This window comes from Sinocyclocheilus rhinocerous, unplaced genomic scaffold (genome assembly GCF_001515625.1).
Source record: "Sinocyclocheilus rhinocerous isolate Xijiao unplaced genomic scaffold, SAMN03320098_v1.1 scaffold945, whole genome shotgun sequence".
In the NCBI taxonomy this organism is placed as follows: domain Eukaryota; kingdom Metazoa; phylum Chordata; class Actinopteri; order Cypriniformes; family Cyprinidae; genus Sinocyclocheilus; species Sinocyclocheilus rhinocerous.
Window position 1 is genome coordinate 740,299 of NW_015629570.1, and position 18,047 is coordinate 758,345.

The 18,047-nt window shown below is 38.9% G+C and overlaps 1 protein-coding gene and 1 pseudogene across 1 annotated transcript in view; both read left to right on the top strand.

Annotated features, from left to right (window-relative positions):
- Positions 1-15,301, top strand: part of LOC107739324 (aryl hydrocarbon receptor-like) — a 63,722-nt pseudogene extending 48,421 nt beyond the window's left edge.
- Positions 15,302-16,783: 1,482 nt separating this feature from the next.
- The window catches only part of LOC107739322 (aryl hydrocarbon receptor-like), a 38,085-nt gene continuing 36,821 nt past the window's right edge, over positions 16,784-18,047 (top strand). Inside the window, exon 1 of the mRNA XM_016551409.1 lies at positions 16,784-17,357. Coding sequence (XP_016406895.1) covers positions 17,317-17,357 — 41 coding nt within the window. The 5' untranslated portion in view covers positions 16,784-17,316. The remainder of the gene's footprint in view (positions 17,358-18,047) is intronic.

Consider the following 18,047-nt stretch of genomic DNA (forward strand, 5'->3'; position numbering starts at 1 on the left):
AGGCTGCCAATGTTTGACGGACATGCGTGCCAGGAGCGTCCAGACCGTCAGAAAGGGTTCAACAGGGGCGAAACCAAACACAAACTCATTTTGGCTGGCTCGCAGTTGAGTGTAGCTCTGTCATTGAGTTGTTGTGAGTCAGTAGACTATGAGACTCCTGAGCAGCTGCTTCACTTTGTGTGTGCTAGCGCTCTTTAGCTTCAGAAGCCTAGCGGCGGCAGCGCTAGGGGCCAAGCGGTCTGTTTTCTTCATCAAGAGTTCTTCCCTTTCCTCTCCGTAGTTATTTCTTTGGTGCGGTGGCAGAGTTTGTATTACACCCCTATTTACTTCTCCATCAAGATCTGTGGTGAACGTCTACAGAACATTGTCGTTGTCTCTGTCTTTCTTCCTTTTTGTCTTTTTTTTTTTTACATTTGTCTGCCATTTAAACTACCAGACCGATCAGCAGTCCATGTTCAAAGTGGTTTGCGTTCACCTCAGCTTTTCCCCCGCCAAATAATCTCTCAACATCTGTCCTGTGAGGAAATATTTTTGGTCCCTACCAGAAAAATGCTGTTGTTTCCCCCTCTTTCACTTCTTCTTCGCTTTTCCCTCCCTTCTCTTTCTTTCCTTCGGTCTTCTGTTTTTTTGTTTTTTTCTCCAAGGCTTGCGATAGAGAGTGTTTGATAAGGTCTAGAAACAGCACGGCATCTGCGCCGGTCAGGGAGGAAATGGCTTAGCGAGACACACCCACTGGCTTATGTTAGCTCAGCGTTAACCTAGCGCTAGACATTTCCACACACTAAAAACTCTCCCAACTGAAGTCTAACACACTACTACATGGTAAACTTGAGAGATGTGTTCAATCAGTTAGTTTATCATTCATTCAAGAGCAATGGGAATTTTAAATTACACATTTTACTTTGTATGGAATGTATGGAAAATATGGTAAAACCACACAAAAACAGAATTTGGAACTGTTACTGGAAATTCCGCGAAATTGTTTATCTGTGTTATTCGTAATGACGTCAGTTGAGGTTCTTTTGTACAGTAGTGAAGTTAGACCCATTTAGAAAACTGTACTTTTTTCCTTACGCATTACAAATTGCGTTGTGTGAAGTGGGAGTGTTGATGTGTGTTTGTGTGTGTTCAAACCTCCAGTAAATTCAGGCTGTGCTCTGTGAAAGTGTTGAAATCTCGCTCTCTTTCTCTCTGACAGCTGAAATAAAAAAGGCTCTGACACAAGTTCAGTGCGGTCAGTGCTGAGCTTCAAGAAGTGGATTCAGATTTTACATCAGAGTTTACCACAGGGTTTACCGCTTATTTTATCCTAAGGGTAGTGGGTTACCAAAGAGTTTACATCAGAGTTCCCTTGTACCCTATTTCTCTTTAGTTAACATCAGAGTGATGATTTTACATCTGATATTTTACCTCATTTAGTCTCAAACTTTACCTCAGATTTGTGCCTTATATTTTACCTCACTTTTTCACAATTTTTCCTCATTTACTCTCAAGCTATAATTCACATCTACCTCTGATGTTTTGTCTCGTATTTTACTTTAGGTCACAGATTTACCTCAGTTTGTCTCACTTTTTTACCAGGTTTACCATTTATTCTCAAACTTTAGTTCACATTTACCTCAGACTTTGTGCCTTGTATTTTACCCCAGTTCGCCTCAAATTTTACCTCTGATTTTGCATCAGTGTACTTCACATTTTACCTTGAAGGTTTACCTTTGAGCCTGCCTCACATTTTACCTTGGTTTACCCAAAATGTTACCTCTGACTTTACCTCACATAATTAACTTTACATTTGCATCCAGTTTTGCCTCACAATGAACTGTGACATAAAATGTAAGGCAAACTTTAAATCTGAGTATATATTTAGTTTAGATTGTACTTCAGTTTACTTTAGATTTTAGCACAGAATCTGCCTCACAGTTTACTTCATAGTTTACCTCAGTGGGTCCCTATTGATGTCGTAACATGTTTGCAGATTATTTGTAGTTGTTGCTTGGACAAAATGTTGAAATTGTAACTTGTGTAACCAAAGGGCAAAATAAGCCTAAGATAATAAACAGTTTGTTTCATTGACTATCAGCTTGTAAATTTGACTATAATGGCCCTTGTTTTCAAACACATTTTTGCTTGGTACGTGAAGAAAAATACGAGAAGACAAGTAATAAAAAAACGAAGTTCAAGACATCTGGATAGGAAACTGTTGATGACGTGTGCGTACACATTCCTAATCAACCGTAATGCTCTCTATTTCCCAAACACACATTCAATTGTAAATGTAGCTTTAAATAAGATAAGTGGCAGTAAAATGGTCATCACATTGATCATGTTAGTCATAGATCTTAAGAATAAACAGTGCAAGGGAAGTGACTTGCTGCTTGGCCATGTGATCTTTTCTTAGGTTTTGTAGCAAAATGGTGCAACTTTAACAATAAAGAACTGGTGCCAACATTACTTTTACATTTTTGTAAAATCTTTGGTAAAAATCTGGTAAAGTTATTTTATTGTTATATGCTTTTTTTTGCCTGTCCCCATTCCTGGTAATGGACTATATTGAAGTAATTAATTATTGCACTTTGTTTAAAATTGCCTAACCCAGTGGTTTAAATCTTATATCAAACTGGCATAGAATGACTTTCATGGTGGTAACCATACTCTTTTTTCCTCTCTCTTTCCTTTAGCCACAATCAAAAAGACAGGAGGAAATGGATGGCTAAACGACCGGTCAGGGACATTCGGAGGAAACGGACAGTCAACGACCAGTCTGGATGGAGTCAGTTTCTCAGAAGGGGAACTGTTGTTGCAGGTAAAACACATGGAAACGCACCAATTCCTTCATCTCATTCCTTATAAATTCCCAGGAATCGTCATCCTGACATCCCACTTGTTTACACACACCCTATATCTGCACATTCTATAAACACCTCATTTCCCACTTAAAATGGCCCGGTTTGTGAGTTTGTGTGATAAGAATCATCTGCTGGGTTTTTGGACAGTCAACGACCAGTCTGGATGGAGTCAGTTTCTCAGAAGGGGAACTGTTGTTGCAGGTAAAACACGTGGAAACGCACCAATTCCTTCATCTCATTCCTTATAAATTCCCAGGAATCGTCATCCTGACATCCCACTTGTTTACACACACCCTATATCTGCACATTCTATAAACACCTCATTTCCCACTTAAAATGGCCCGGTTTGTGAGTTTGTGTGATAAGAATCATCTGCTGGGTTTTCTTTCCATATTCCCCTTTTTTAGTCTAAGGTCAGACCGCTTGGCTATGCGCAACGGTATTAAATCTATTCAAGAAAAGTCATGGCCAAGCATCTATCTGCTTTCTAAATTACCCTCACTGCTGTACATCCTCATTTGCTCCGTCCTCTATTCATTTATGCAAACTGTCACTCTGAGCTGTGCAAAGAAGTCGGTAATTTCCCAATATGTTTGTGTGTGTGCATAGAAGGTAAAAGTGTAAATGTTTCCTGATTCCCTGGAAAGATGATAATATAAACAACAGGCATGAAGACCATCCATACCCGCTCAAACCAAACACACCAGCTTCCATGTCGTAAACTCGTGAAAGAAATTGTAGTTGACATTTCGTTTATTTTAGCTTTTGTCACGCTCTGTGAAAAGGAATTAAGTTTGAGCAATCGACATTCTCCGCTGTTGAGCAATGTTATCTTTTCTTTGTAAACTATATCACATGTTACTTTCCACCTACAAATAGTGTGAGTTTCTTTTTCAGCCATATCTCAGTCTCCGTCTCTCTCGCTTTCTCTCCATTGTTTGAGGGCTGCTGGTACCTGTGCGTGACTAGCGGCGATATTCACCCCCTGTCTGTTGTCATGTTCAACACCTTAACAAAAACCTGGCTAATTGCATGGGATGTTTACTGAAAAAAAAAAGATGTAAAAGAAGAAAAATGGCCCCATTATCCCCACCCATCTACAGTCTTACACTCACAATCCCAGCCGCTGTGTTTAGCGTAAAACAAACCAAAACGAACATATCTGTATATTGTTTATTAAATACTGCAACCATACAACTTTTGTTTTAGTATTGTCAGTCAAAATTCTATCTAATTTCGTTTTCAGGCCCTCAATGGCTTTGTGATGGTGGTCACTGCTGAAGGTTATGTGTTTTATGCGTCTCCAACTATACAGGACTACTTGGGCTTCCATCAGGTGAGTTTGCATTAAAACTTTCCATTTTGGAAGTACTGCTTTATTTATCTTATCTTGTCGTATGTTAAAATTTTCATAATCAACACAAATATTGCTGGTAAGGGACTTAAACAAAGCTAGGCCTCTTCCCACCTTTGTGGTCGTTTGTTTTGTTATTTGTTTGTTTCTTTGTACAGTTTACCAAGAAAAACAGATATTCATATACCAGCCTCAAACAATTCTATGTTATTAACAATTGATAAATTCAGCATAGTTGTCTAATCTATGGATGAGTCATTCTCCTGGAAACATTTGTATCATTCTACACTCGTTTGTTGGTTCGTGACTTTCCTCACCCTGAAGGAAGATTAATGGCTTTTGTGTTTCCTACGGTCATGAATTTCTCTTATCGTCAGGATAATACTGTGAGCCCCAAAAACAGCTAACTGTTCCGTAACCGAAGCGCGAAAGTAGGTTGTTAAAAAGTGCTGAGGGTGTCTGGGTTCGATTACTTATTAAAAAAAGTGTTCGTTTACTGTTAACCAACTGTGGCGTCAGTGATGTTTTTTTTTTTAATAGTTAACAAACTAGTCTATTTTGTTTGGAGCATCGCTTTTTCTTCCTTGTCCTGTTTGGAAGGCTTATTCAAATTTATGTAAGCTAATATTTGCAAATGCCTAGCGATTAAGTGTTTTTTCTTTCACCCTGTCAGCCTGTGATGTATATATCGGACATAGCTTGGTTTTGTTTATAAAAGAGAAGCTCAGAAAAAGAACATCAAAGAGAGGCAAATTGAATGTTTGGATACTTCATTAAAGAACTTGCGAAACCTGTTCGTCTGTATGTAAGCCAGAACGTGTGTGTGTGTGTGTGTGTGTGTGTGTGTTCCTGTGGTATATTGTTTAGACTGCATGTATAGATCACATAAAGAATAGCCATTTCATTGCTATAGCTGACAATAATACCAAGCAGGCTATACATTGCACATTGTCTACTCAAATATACATTCTTACTCAAAGCACACACAAATATTACAATGCACACAGTATGTACATACCAAAAGAATGTGTATATTACATATATACACCTATATGATATGTGAATAAGAACTGTGGTGTCTTTGTTGGTGTGCAAATAGTCTGTGCTTGTTATTGCGTACCTGTTTTTCATCACTAAATCAATTTCCCTGGAGTGTGACGTTCCCTCTCTAGCATGTAACGCAAGTCCAGGTCACCACGGTTACGCAGTCAGGCAGGCCTGCACCACCTGCACATATAAACGCATAAATACATACCCACTGCCACAGCGGTCTCAACACCTGTTGTGACTTAGGTCGCTAATAACTATTCACATACTTCTAATTACTTTTTTCTATCATGTAATCGTATTATTTAAAAGAATGGCTCAGCATCACTATGTTTTACCCAAACATCACTGTGTGTGGCTTTGTGCATAATTTGTTGTGCACAGTGTGCCCTGTTAAATCCATCTGTGTATACTTACTGTATATATGTAGTTTTTACAAAGATATGTTTAAATATATCAGAGACATGTAGACATATTTTAGAGCAATTCATATGTATCTTTTCTTTCTACTCCCTTGCCTGTGTGTCCTCGTTAACCTTTAAATGTGTGTTTGTTGGTACAAGTTGTCATGAATGGTTTCTGGACCTTGTCTGGTTTTCATCCCACACCGTCCAGCCTGCAGCAATTAGCACACACAGACAGCGCAAACACTTTGTTTTCATTGGCCTGCTGAGGAGAGAGAGAGGATTGGGGGGGAAACAGGCAGAAGGGAAAATGCAAGACAAGCTGCAGTTACTATGCCAAGCCTCTAGAGAGAAGCATCTACATTTTGATACAGTAAATACAGCCTAACATGTGATCTCCTCTTACACTCTAGACTAGAGGAAACAAATTTGATGATTTTAATGCATACTTAATCAAATCTGAGCCACAGGAGACTAAAGTTTTCATTTGCTTTCCAATCAGTTGCACTCCAAACAAGTAATAGGTTAAGGTTGCAATTAGGTGTTTTAAGAGGCTTGCCATTTTTGCACATCTAAATTGTCAATGAGACAATGCTTTTGAGAATTATGGACAAGTAGATTCATTTTGTAACCTCTAGTCTTCTTGTCATCAGAAAGACAAAAAGAAACCCCTTTGCCTAGCATGCAGTGAGGATTTGGTAGGCATAAACAATTACAAACTAACTTGAATGTGGCAGTGGAAAACCCATTATCATATTATAATGATTATTAGGGGATGCAGGATGCAGAACATGTCCTATGAAAATTTTTTGTAACGTCCTCTCTCACTGTCTTCATAGTCGGATGTGGTCCATCAGAGTGCATTCGAGCTCATCCATACAGACGATCGGGCAATGTTCCGAAGGCAACTACACTTCTCTCTCAATCCCACTTCGTGCGATGGTGGCGAAGGATCTGATGGTTAGTAGCAACTCTATCCCTAATAGTGATGCCCAAGTAGGGTCAGTGAGTTCCTGGTAAGGTGTTGTCAAGTTTTACTGCAGTGCCCAGCCCTGAATGTTTTGTGAATGAGCAGACTTCTGTTGTTATTATTACTGAATCAAGAAAGTATGTTTGTGGAGAACAAGACAGCTGTGGGAGGATCCGTTCGGATTTATAAAATGGAGTCTTGTATAAACCCAGGATGGTGAACACTGGTAGTGATTCACAGCCGATTACATCACTGTTTTTTGTTTTTTTCACTTTTGTTTGGCACAACCAATCGGTCTCCAGCAATTCAAAGCAGCGGTGACATCACCAGAGACTTGGTAAACTACAACCCTCAACACATCCCTCCAGAAAACTCAGCCTTCTTAGAACGAAGTTTCTGTTGCCGATTCCGGTGCCTCCTTGACAACTCATCAGGCTTCCTGGTAAACATCCTAGATGTCTATTGTGACTTTATTGCAACTATCCAGAATCAATATTTTAGAATCATTTTGAGATGAACCTTTTGAGCTAGACTCAACCATATTTGATTTTCTGTGTACACGATGATGCAGTAACAGCAACAGCTGTCTAAATAAATCTGCTGTGAATAGTTTGCACTCAGTGTCAGACCCTCATGGGGCTAAAATTACTTTCATGTCCTTCCCTTTGCCCCCAAGGCCCTGAACTTCCAGGGGAGGCTGAAATATCTCCATGGGCAAAACAAGTTGGCGGAAGATGGGACCTTGGCCCACCCTCAACTGGCTCTTTTTGTCATAGCCACACCCCTCCAGCCACCCTCTATCCTGGAGATCAGGAGCAAGACTCTTCTTTTCCAAACCAAACACAAGCTGGACTTTACACCTATGGGTATTGACACAAGGTAGCTTTGATTTAGAAGCAAAAGACAGCTTCAGATTGGCCCAACAAATTTTTGGTAAGTGGTACAAACATAGTATTAACATTTTTACTATCTGTTTCTCATTTTGCAGAGGAAAGGTGGTTCTTGGCTACAGTGAGATTGAGCTGTGTATGAGAGGCTCCGGCTATCAGTTCATTCATGCTGCTGACATGATGCACTGTGCTGACAACCATATAGCAATTCAAAGCAGCGGTGACATCACCAGAGACTTGGTAAACTACAACCCTCAACACATCCCTCCAGAAAACTCATCCTTCTTAGAACGAAGTTTCTGTTGCCGATTCCGGTGCCTCCTTGACAACTCATCAGGCTTCCTGGTAAACATCCTAGATGTCTATTGTGACTTTATTGCAACTATCCAGAATCAATATTTTAGAATCATTTTGAGATGAACCTTTTGAGCTAGACTCAACCATATTTGATTTTCTGTGTACACGATGATGCAGTAACAGCAACAGCTGTCTAAATAAATCTGCTGTGAATAGTTTGCACTCATGGGGCTAAAATTACTTTCATGTCCTTCCCTTTGCCCCCAAGGCCCTGAACTTCCAGGGGAGGCTGAAATATCTCCATGGGCAAAACAAGTTGGCGGAAGATGGGACCTTGGCCCACCCTCAACTGGCTCTTTTTGTCATAGCCACACCCCTCCAGTCACCCTCTATCCTGGAGATCAGGAGCAAGACTCTTCTTTTCCAAACCAAACACAAGCTGGACTTTACACCTATGGGTATTGACACAAGGTAGCTTTGATTTAGAAGCAAAAGACAGCTTCAGATTGGCCCAACAAATTTTTGGTAAGTGGTACAAACATAGTATTAACATTTTTACTATCTGTTTCTCATTTTGCAGAGGAAAGGTGGTTCTTGGCTACAGTGAGATTGAGCTGTGTATGAGAGGCTCCGGCTATCAGTTCATTCATGCTGCTGACATGATGCACTGTGCTGACAACCATATAAAAAGTGAGTTTTGCCAGACCATCACCATATATTTAATGTTAAGTCAAAGCCAAGTCTATCCTTTGATGTTCAACTTTTGGTTTTTGAACTAGCAGTTTGATTTCCATAGCATGTCTTTTAAAATATATTTCTTTCTTTTACTCTTTCTCATAGTGATAAAGACTGGAGAGAGTGGTTTAACGGTCTTCAGACTTCTCTCGAAAGGGGGTACATGGATCTGGGTGCAGGCCAATGCTAGGCTTGTTTATAAAGGAGGAAGACCAGACTTCATTATTGCTCGACAAAGAGCACTAACGTAAGCTAACCAGCATTTTAATAATGTTGTTGCTCTAATCTCTTCGTATCTCTCATTAATATAATTTCTGTATTTTGTAGTAATGAGGAGGGTGAGGAGCACCTCCGTCAAAGAAAGTTGCAGCTACCCTTTAACTGCGCCACTGGTGAGGGTGTCTTGTATGAGATTGACCCCACACTGGACATCACTGACATTCAAAATCAGAGCAAAGGCCAGAAGATGCGCAAACCTCCATCTCTGGACCCAGATTCTCTTCTCGGCTGCATGCTGAATCAGGATCATTCTGTCTACAACCAGAACAGTGAGCCCGATTCCCAGTTTACTCTTGACAAGGCTTTCAGGGATAGCCACGCCCTGCTCAGTATCCCTGGGAACACCTGGCAGCCGTCAGCCCCAAGCACTGTGGCTGAGGTAAAAGAGGAAGGTGTGGTAAAGGACATGATGGAAACCTTGCAACAGATTATTGGGGACAGCAGTATCTGCAGCCTTCAGGGATTTGATGTGGATGAATCGGTCCTGAAGGAGTGGGAGAACACTCTAAGCAGGTTCCACTACAACAACGATACAGAATTAAACGAAATCATCACCAATGACATCCTCTCTTATGTCGAGGATGCACTTTTTAAGGAAAATGGCGTTCAGTTGCCTGAACACCTCAAGAGCCAGGTTCCGTTTGTTGAGGTGCCTGAGCGTCTTCCAGAGATGGAGTTACAGAATAACTTGGCTGCTAACCAGGAATTCATCTGCCAGGCAGATATGCTTGATGGATCCCCAGGTCAGGGTGGGTTCATCGGAATGAACATCCAAGATGGATTGAATGCCAGTAGCCCTGGAAGAGGGATGGTGAAGCTCACCCATATGGGGCAACAGATGCTACTTGGTGACAATTTTGTCCAGTCATTCGGACTAGAACAGACAACCCAGAAGATGCCCAGCAATAATAACATTATGTTTAATACTTCTCTTGCCCTGCAGAGTCAACAGCTGACCCAAGTCAGGCTTGGTCTGCCAGGTGCCGTGCAAGAGAATGGAATGGTGCCGTGTGGCCAGACAAACCTACAGACTGGAAACCAGCCCCATCACAACGCAATGACTTTCCCTCTTCAAAGTCCTCTATTGCAGGGCACTTATGCCCAGCCAATGGGCTTCCACAGCCAGAATTCTCTTCCTCAACAAGCATCAATCAATCAGAACCCTCAGTGGGTGTCCGATAACCTGCTTAACTCTTGCGCCCGTAACGTTACAGGTGTACAAGATGCAGGACTGCACTCTGGCCCAACTACCCAACTACAAGGACAGTTTTCTCTTCACACTCAAAACGCTGCCAATCCTGGACTGCCTGGCTGGCAGCAATCCCAACCTACCCCTCAACAGGTCTCTAAACCATTTTCCAGTGGGCAACAGAATATGACGGGCTTCATTGGTGAAGTGACAGACTTCCAAAAAGACTTGCTTGGAGAACTGTTGCCGCACACAAACACACAAGGATTTGGGTCTGGTTTCCTGCCCCAGACAACTGCAAATAGCATCTATCCTCAGCAAGGAGAGATCATCAACAACAGCCCTCATCAGACCACCAACAGCTGCATGTTCACAAGCACTCCTCAACCCTCAGTGAATGGGATGCATTATGGTTCTGCAGCTCCGGTATCTTCAGTGTCATCCTGCCAGAGGGTTAAAGGTCTGATTACCCAGAGTCCTACACAAGCATCCTTCTACTACCAGAGAGGTCCTAGCGAGTCAGTCGTGGGCACATCGGTTATCCCACAAGAGGACACCAACATCAGCCCCATGGCCTGTCAAGTCCCGCTTGGGTTAATGCCAGATAACGTACTTGCTCAGCAGTATCTCTCATGCAACAGCCAGACACAGGTGAACTGTACTATTGTAATCCATGGTATAATTATAACTTCAAACTCACTCCCTATTTTTAGATTGAGTCTTGAAGTGTGTTGAGAATAGCTGAACTGCCCTGTTCTCACCCCAGGCTCATTGTGTCCTCATACATCCAAGGTTTTTTTAACAGGTTGAGTTATCTCAGCTCTACCATCAGTCAAAATTCTTTGTGGGGAAACAACACTTTTGGGATGTTACTACTGCCACCATATGTAAAGAAAAAACGATATCTTTTTGAGGAAGTCTTGAGTTTCAGAGGTGGACACTAAAGAGACACTAAAGATGAATTAATTAACCACATGCTCAGTCGTTTTCTTTCAACTTGTGGAAGGAATCAATTGAGGGCAGTTCAGAGTAGTACTGGGTATCCATACGTATTTCTTGATATAATATAATTCTGAAATCCAAGCTCTGAATTTTGATTAATTTAGGTGTTTTTCAGTCATATTTTCCATTTCACTTAGATAAGAAAAAGAAATTATTTCCGTTAATGCTGTAAATTAAACAAAGCGAAGTTAACGGCAGGTTCAAACTAGTACATTGTCTTTTTGAACTGTTCATTAAAAGAACTGGCTCATTAGAGTCATTTACATACTGTACTGTTACGTTTTTGTCAAAACCCTGAATAGTAGAGGAAGCCATCAAAACAATTCGTCAGTAACCACAGGTTGGGCGCAAAAGTTCAGAATGGAGAGAGTTCTGCTTTAAAATCTTTTCCATGCACAACTTAATGAAAATCATGACATGATTGCCACGGAATGGATAAAACATTCCTTTAATGGTTTCAATTTTGTCCCTCCACAGGTCGCAAACCATCCACTTGAGGAGAAAGGAACATTCCATTTTCCCTCGCTGGCCAGTGGAAATGCCTTCTTTTCCAAGAACAACTAAAACAATTGCTGTGACTATTAGTGGTAGATCACACCCAATGCAGCGACTGACACATCAACAGTGGTTTCTAGGGGAGGGAAAAAAACGCATAAATACAGCAACTTGTTTGTCCCTCGAGAGACATGCATCCACTTCTAAAGACACTCTTGGCTGAAAACCTACAAGACATTGCAGAACTTAAAATTGCGAATTTACCACACATTTTTTCACACTTATCTACTTCTTCACTTGTTCACACCCTCTCTGATGAGAAATGTGCCGTAGCAGAAAGAAATGTTTTATTTTTATTTTTTTTAAAGCATGTTCTTTCATCCCTGATAGATATTGTTTTGTTTTTCCATTCTGGCAAGAAAAAAGACTTGAGATAGCGGGTAGAGATAGGGGAGGAAGGAGAGGTGTGTGAGCAAGTGTGTTTGTGTGTGCGAGGTAACCTAGAGTTCATTTATGAAGTATGGAGAAGCAACGGTGGAACCTTTTAATTGCGGGGACGAGATTCTGAGGAACTAAATTCCTAGTGCACACAAGATGCTATTTATTGGGGTAAGTTTTGTTTCAAAAAGGGAAAGTCTGTCTCATTAGAGAGAGCAACAGCCTCAGCCAGACCCTTTTATTTAGCCAATTATGCACTTGAGAAGGTGAAATTGACCATGCGTAGACCTGTTATCAATGTACCCCATGTTTAAGACATCAGTTTCTTTAAAGAAATTAATACTCTACTGATGGCCTCTGTGGCACCATTGGACTGTCAGAACAAATCATTGATTTGTTGACCGCAAAATTGTCCCAGAACTTCCCTGAAGCTCCACCTACTGCAAGTTGTAAAGTTGCCCAAGGCAATTTTGGATTTTAAAAAATGGATCTGAAAATTGATAGTCCCAAGAAATAGGCCACTTTTTCTTCTACACAACACTTTTTCCATTCAAGGACTAAAAACGAAACCGTAATGTCTTTAGTACGGTATGCTCTTGCCACCCTTTTATGTTTCATGTGTATTACAATATCTGAATGCTATCGCTTATCATTTAATTGTATTTTTTTGGTTTAAAAATTGTCTTTTGTACTTTTTTATGCATATCGTAATCGTAATTATGGAAATGCCATTGAGCCATTTTTGTCCACTTTTAATTTGCTCATTACCCTCTTGCTTTCTATTTGCTTTAATGCTTTAACATGGAAGAATTCTAGGAATTCTGAAATCGTGTTGCGTGCCATGAGAATCACAGCAGCCAGCGTATCCTGCCTCCAGAAGAAATGGAGAAATTTAATGACAGAGAGAGAGAATTTTCGGAAGACCGAACAGACTAGTCAAAGTAGATTTGATTGGGTTTTTTTTTATGGCCACAATGAAATTCTTTACTGATCTATAGCATCTTTCTTGGTCGATCAGGAGATACAGCAGCACCCAAAAAGTTTCGAATAAGCACAATGTAGAGAATGTGTTCAAAAACGTGCAAAACAAACTTCTGTGAATCTTTCGGAAAAATTAGTTTTGTGTCAATTTTACGCATTAAATTGAATGCGATTTACATGGAAATTAGGTTAGGGGAATGAGGCCCAAAGTTCGTAGTCCTCTTTGTGCCTTATTTTGGAAGAATATAAAGCCGTTTGATTCGATTGTATCAGCATTTTGAATGTGTAAATATACCAAAACATATTTGTATGAGATTCTGTAGCTATGGAAATATGACTTCTTGGTTTTATTGTACAAAATAAATCGTTAGCTACTTTCTGAAAACAGTTTAGCCTTAGCCTATTTTGTAGAAACGTATGCTTTCGACTGCTGTTGCTTCTTGAGATTTGTTCTTTCTCCCTGCAGTAAGAACAGAAAGTATGATGTGATAATGACAGCGAATATATAGAGCCCTCAAACTCCTTTCATCATCTGAAATGGGAACGCTGTGTGCCTTAATTTCTTTCTGCCCAAAGGATATTTCGCTTTTTTGATTCCCTCCCGTTTTCACTCTTTGGATGAAATTATTGTGGCTTGCAGAGGAGGAAAGGAATTGAAATGGCAGCTATAATTGAATCTGAGAAGCAATGTTTTTAGGTTGTTGTTGGCATGGACGGAATAGATTATGCTAGTTTGCCAAGTGTTGTACATAGCCTCACAGTTCAAGAGTTACAGGACACACATTCTGCCCGTCTTGTCTTCTGAAGTGCCTTAAAACAGCTTTGGTTTTCTGAGATTTGCTTTTTTTTCCCTTTTGGTTTCGTTTGTACTGAAAGCTAAAGGAGTTGTTGGCTTTGAGGTGATGTAAATAAGTGTTGTGTGTTTTATTGCCAGACGTCTGCTGGTTAAGAGAGGAGGGTAGGAAATCGCTAGATGATTGGTTAATGGATGATCATTGGTTCATTTATCTGCTGACAGATTGATTACGCACAAATAATAGCGCTGTGTTTTGATTTGCTCTGATGTTCATTTTCATGCTTTAAAATATCTAGTACGCCATGTCTTAACCAGGCAATTAAAGCTCTTTTTGCGCTGGGTAGCTCCGTCCACAGTGCTGTATATTAAATCAGTGGTTCTCAAATGGTTTTGCTTCAGGACTCAGATTTTACAGTGATGTTCATTGTACAAATTTTCAATACATGTTGATAGCATTATGTGTTGGGAATTATCATTTAAACATTTTTGGAATAAAATAGCACCTTTGTTTTGCTAATTTCATAGCTGGCATTTTATGTTTCTTCAATACTTGCAATTAATTTTTCACACTTTGTGTGAAATAGAAAATGACGCACAATTTTTAACAAAAAAACGTATTTTTTGTTTTGCTTTGCTTGCTTAAATGCCCTTAATTTAATAAGATGTTATAATAATGTTTAATATGAAATAGAAATGGAATAACTAAAATAATATTATTTTTTCTACAGCAAATAAGTTGCTGTTTGAAACGCATTGTGGTATCTGGGTCATATTTTTCCAGTCAAAACAGACGTGCAGCCCGATTTTTGGGCTTCGACCCACCAGTTGAGAACCACTGTATTAAATATCAGACATTTTTAAACTGAAATTTTGTTTTCAGTGATGATAGACAGATTACTAGTCGCTTGAATCCTGTATATCTACTTAGAAAACTGTATTAGACAGTTTCATGTTCATGACTTCGTTAAGGTGCCTGAATATGAGTTATTTTTGACTAGACAAGGTTTAGCGGTCCAGAAAATGACCCTTTCTTTTCCTGTGCCATTAAATAAAGCAGGTTAGTAGTGGATGAAGCACCAGTACAGGATGCATTGACCTCACTAACAGCATTGAAATCCCCCAGTGCCAAAAAAACGTTCATGCACGCTTGTTAGGACGTCCTCCCCTTCACCACTAAACTACGAATCCTTTAGGAAGAAATAATAGCACTTCAGGTGCCCGTTTCTTGCATAAAGTCATGTTTGTGAGGCCTCTCTAAATGCAGTATCTTTGTTTATTTGTTGCATCATTGTATGTTTGTTTCTTTGCTTGTGCACCCAGCATTGCAAATGCTTATACGTGTTATCTGTATGTTATTTTGTACATTGTTCCGCACAACTGTAAAATCTGTATGCGTAAATGGATGTCCCACAAATACAGGCTATACACACACATCTATATTATATATATATATATATATATATACATCTATATATAAAATATAGCTTTCGTTTGTTTTGTATGTGTATTATCAAATGATTCATTTTTGTTGTGCCTCATTGATATCTTTATAATATTAAAAGGGGGTCGATGACTCAATGGCTGTAGCTGGTTATTTTACTGGACGGCAGTGTAAATGCGGATGGATGGATGGATGAATACAGTGGGTACGGAAAGTATTCAGACCCCCTTAAATTTTTCACTCTTTGTTATATTGCAGCCATTTGCTAAAATCATTTAAGTTAATTTTTTCACATGTGTTTACCACATGGGGGCGCTAATGTATATATTTTGAATGTGTGCCAGTATACACTATTTCAGCGGTATATATAGCCTACTGTACTACTAGTGTAAAGTGAAACTTTTAGGAAGGTAAGTTGAAATGAGTTTTTCCGCCGTGTTCAGTTGGCAAAAAAAGGAAGGAAATAAACGCTGCATATGGGTTTTCTTGTAACTCCACGAATGTGGTCGCCCACTGTTTTATAGTGTCCTAGAACCAAATTGGGGAGATATGCAATCATTTTCGAATCATCTTTTATTCATTATTGCATATGGGTTTTCTTGTAACTCCACGAATGTGGTCGCCCACTGTTTTATAGAGTGTCCTAGAACCAAATTGGGGAGATATGCAATCATTTTCGAATCATCTTTTATTCATTACTGCCCTTTTAATGCATGCGTATGAAACAGATGTGTGCAATGTGTATGGAAGAGCCAGTAGCTTGCATGCATTTAAAGGGATTTTGCTGTGGTCCATAAACAAGTATTATATAATAACGTCATTATAGTCAATAAATGCCGAACAGCCTTATAAAAACCTTCCGAAAGCGCAGGAAATGATGCATCATAACAGGAGTTTGCAAAAGGAATTAACCCGGGATTTCACCGTGTTGCCAACGTATGAGTTTTATGGCAATAAAACTATTAAATAGTGATGTTTTTTCATCCCATTAAAAATAGAATTTGAAATCTTATTTTAAAACGTTTAGATTTAAATAAATTGCATACGTGTTATGAATAATTGCGATTTTTTTTTTATGTATGTATATCGATTTGTTCTTAAAAGTATTTAGTATGATTTATTGTATAATTGTATTTTATATTTTCTTTGGATGTTTATTGTATTTGTTTATAGAGGTAAGGTAATTTTAAAAAAAAAAACACCTGTGAGGTTCTCTTCTCCCTGATTGGCTAGAAGTGTCTATAAGTCTAATTAATATTAATCAGACTCGCCAGCATTATAATCTCATTAGTATTCATAATCTAATTATTCCCCATACTATGATTCGTCGCGGCCAACGTCCGCGTCTGCTTTTCTGCAAGTTCTCTGCCCGTCACGTTTCGTTATTAATATTAATTGGTATTTTATTAATTATATATAAGCGAGTAATCGTAATTTTGAAGCGCGTTGACCAATCACAGGAGACGTAAATCCTGACGTCCTGTATCCTAGGAGATTTTTCCCTTTTGCCTTTAAACCGTGGCCTCTGATGCTCTGCGCGCGCTCTTGCGCTAATCTGTGCCGGTTGCCAGGTCAACCAAATGCGCGTGCCCCTGCAAACTGATGTCGGGTGCGCGCAGTTGGGGGATTTAGTGGAGCAGCTCGGACGAAAATGAATTAGACACGAAACTGGAACAAATTATGACAGTGGAGTTGGTTTATTTTGCCCGTTCTGTCTAAATATAGATTAAAATGTATTGTTTTATCCGAGCATATGACTGTGGATGGCGGTTTATACAGACTCAGCAGCACTGAGGATGACTAATATGATGAAGAAGACCTGCTGTCACTTCTCATATGAATGCTTAAGTGTATTTGAAGAGGAATTACACTTTTTTCCCATCTCTATTTTGGCGTTTTAAGTTTATTAGACTGATATTAAATGCAATTTGGGGCAGTAGGGATTCTGGGTGCACATTTTATACAATAATTATTATAATACTTGTTTTGAATTTTGATTTTGGAATTTTTTACACCCATGACCTGTACAGGAAATCAGATTTTTCTTGTTTACAGTTTTTTGTTTAAGTAGACAGGTCGAGATTTTATCTGTTGTAAATTGTGGGTTGAAGTCATTCCAGCTTCAGAGTTGGACTGTCCAGACGCCTTAAACATGTATGCAGGACGAAAAAGAAGAAAACCAGTGCAAAGAACGTAAGTTATTATAATAAATGTGTGTTTGTGTGTGTTATGAATGTATAGATTGACTATTATCAGTTTTTTTTAATTGATACTTTGTTTTCGTTGCTATTTCTGACTCAAAAACTCAACACGGTACAGAAACGACCCAAATCGCATGTGTAGTCTGTTCTATTAGGCCCATCTGTCTACAGTAAATATTTGTTATTATTATATTTAATTATTTTATTTAAGATAATCAAAGCATAACTGGTATTAGTATTAAAATCCAGTGCTGCAATATTTGTTTTGCTACGTAATACCATATCACAGTTTTCATGTAACTTGTATAAGGTGTTTTGTCCTTTTCATTTCCGTTTTTGGTAAAATGAAACTATTCATTTATTATAGTATAATATCAACTATCAACTATTCAATAACTAATTATCAACTATTCAATAACTAAAAATTATTATATTCTATTTTATTCTAAACTATTCTATTCCCGAAAATTTAATTAGCAAATCAGATCAAATCTGGGAAAATATTTTATTGTATATTATGTGTTGTGTAATTTATAATATAATTTATTTTATTATATTATTTTATAATTATAAAGCTGAAATATTTTATTTTGCATAATATTGTATTTACATTTTTTATTATTATTTAGACAGTGTAGTGAATTGATATTTGGTGTAAAATTATAATTTACATGTCTGTTAG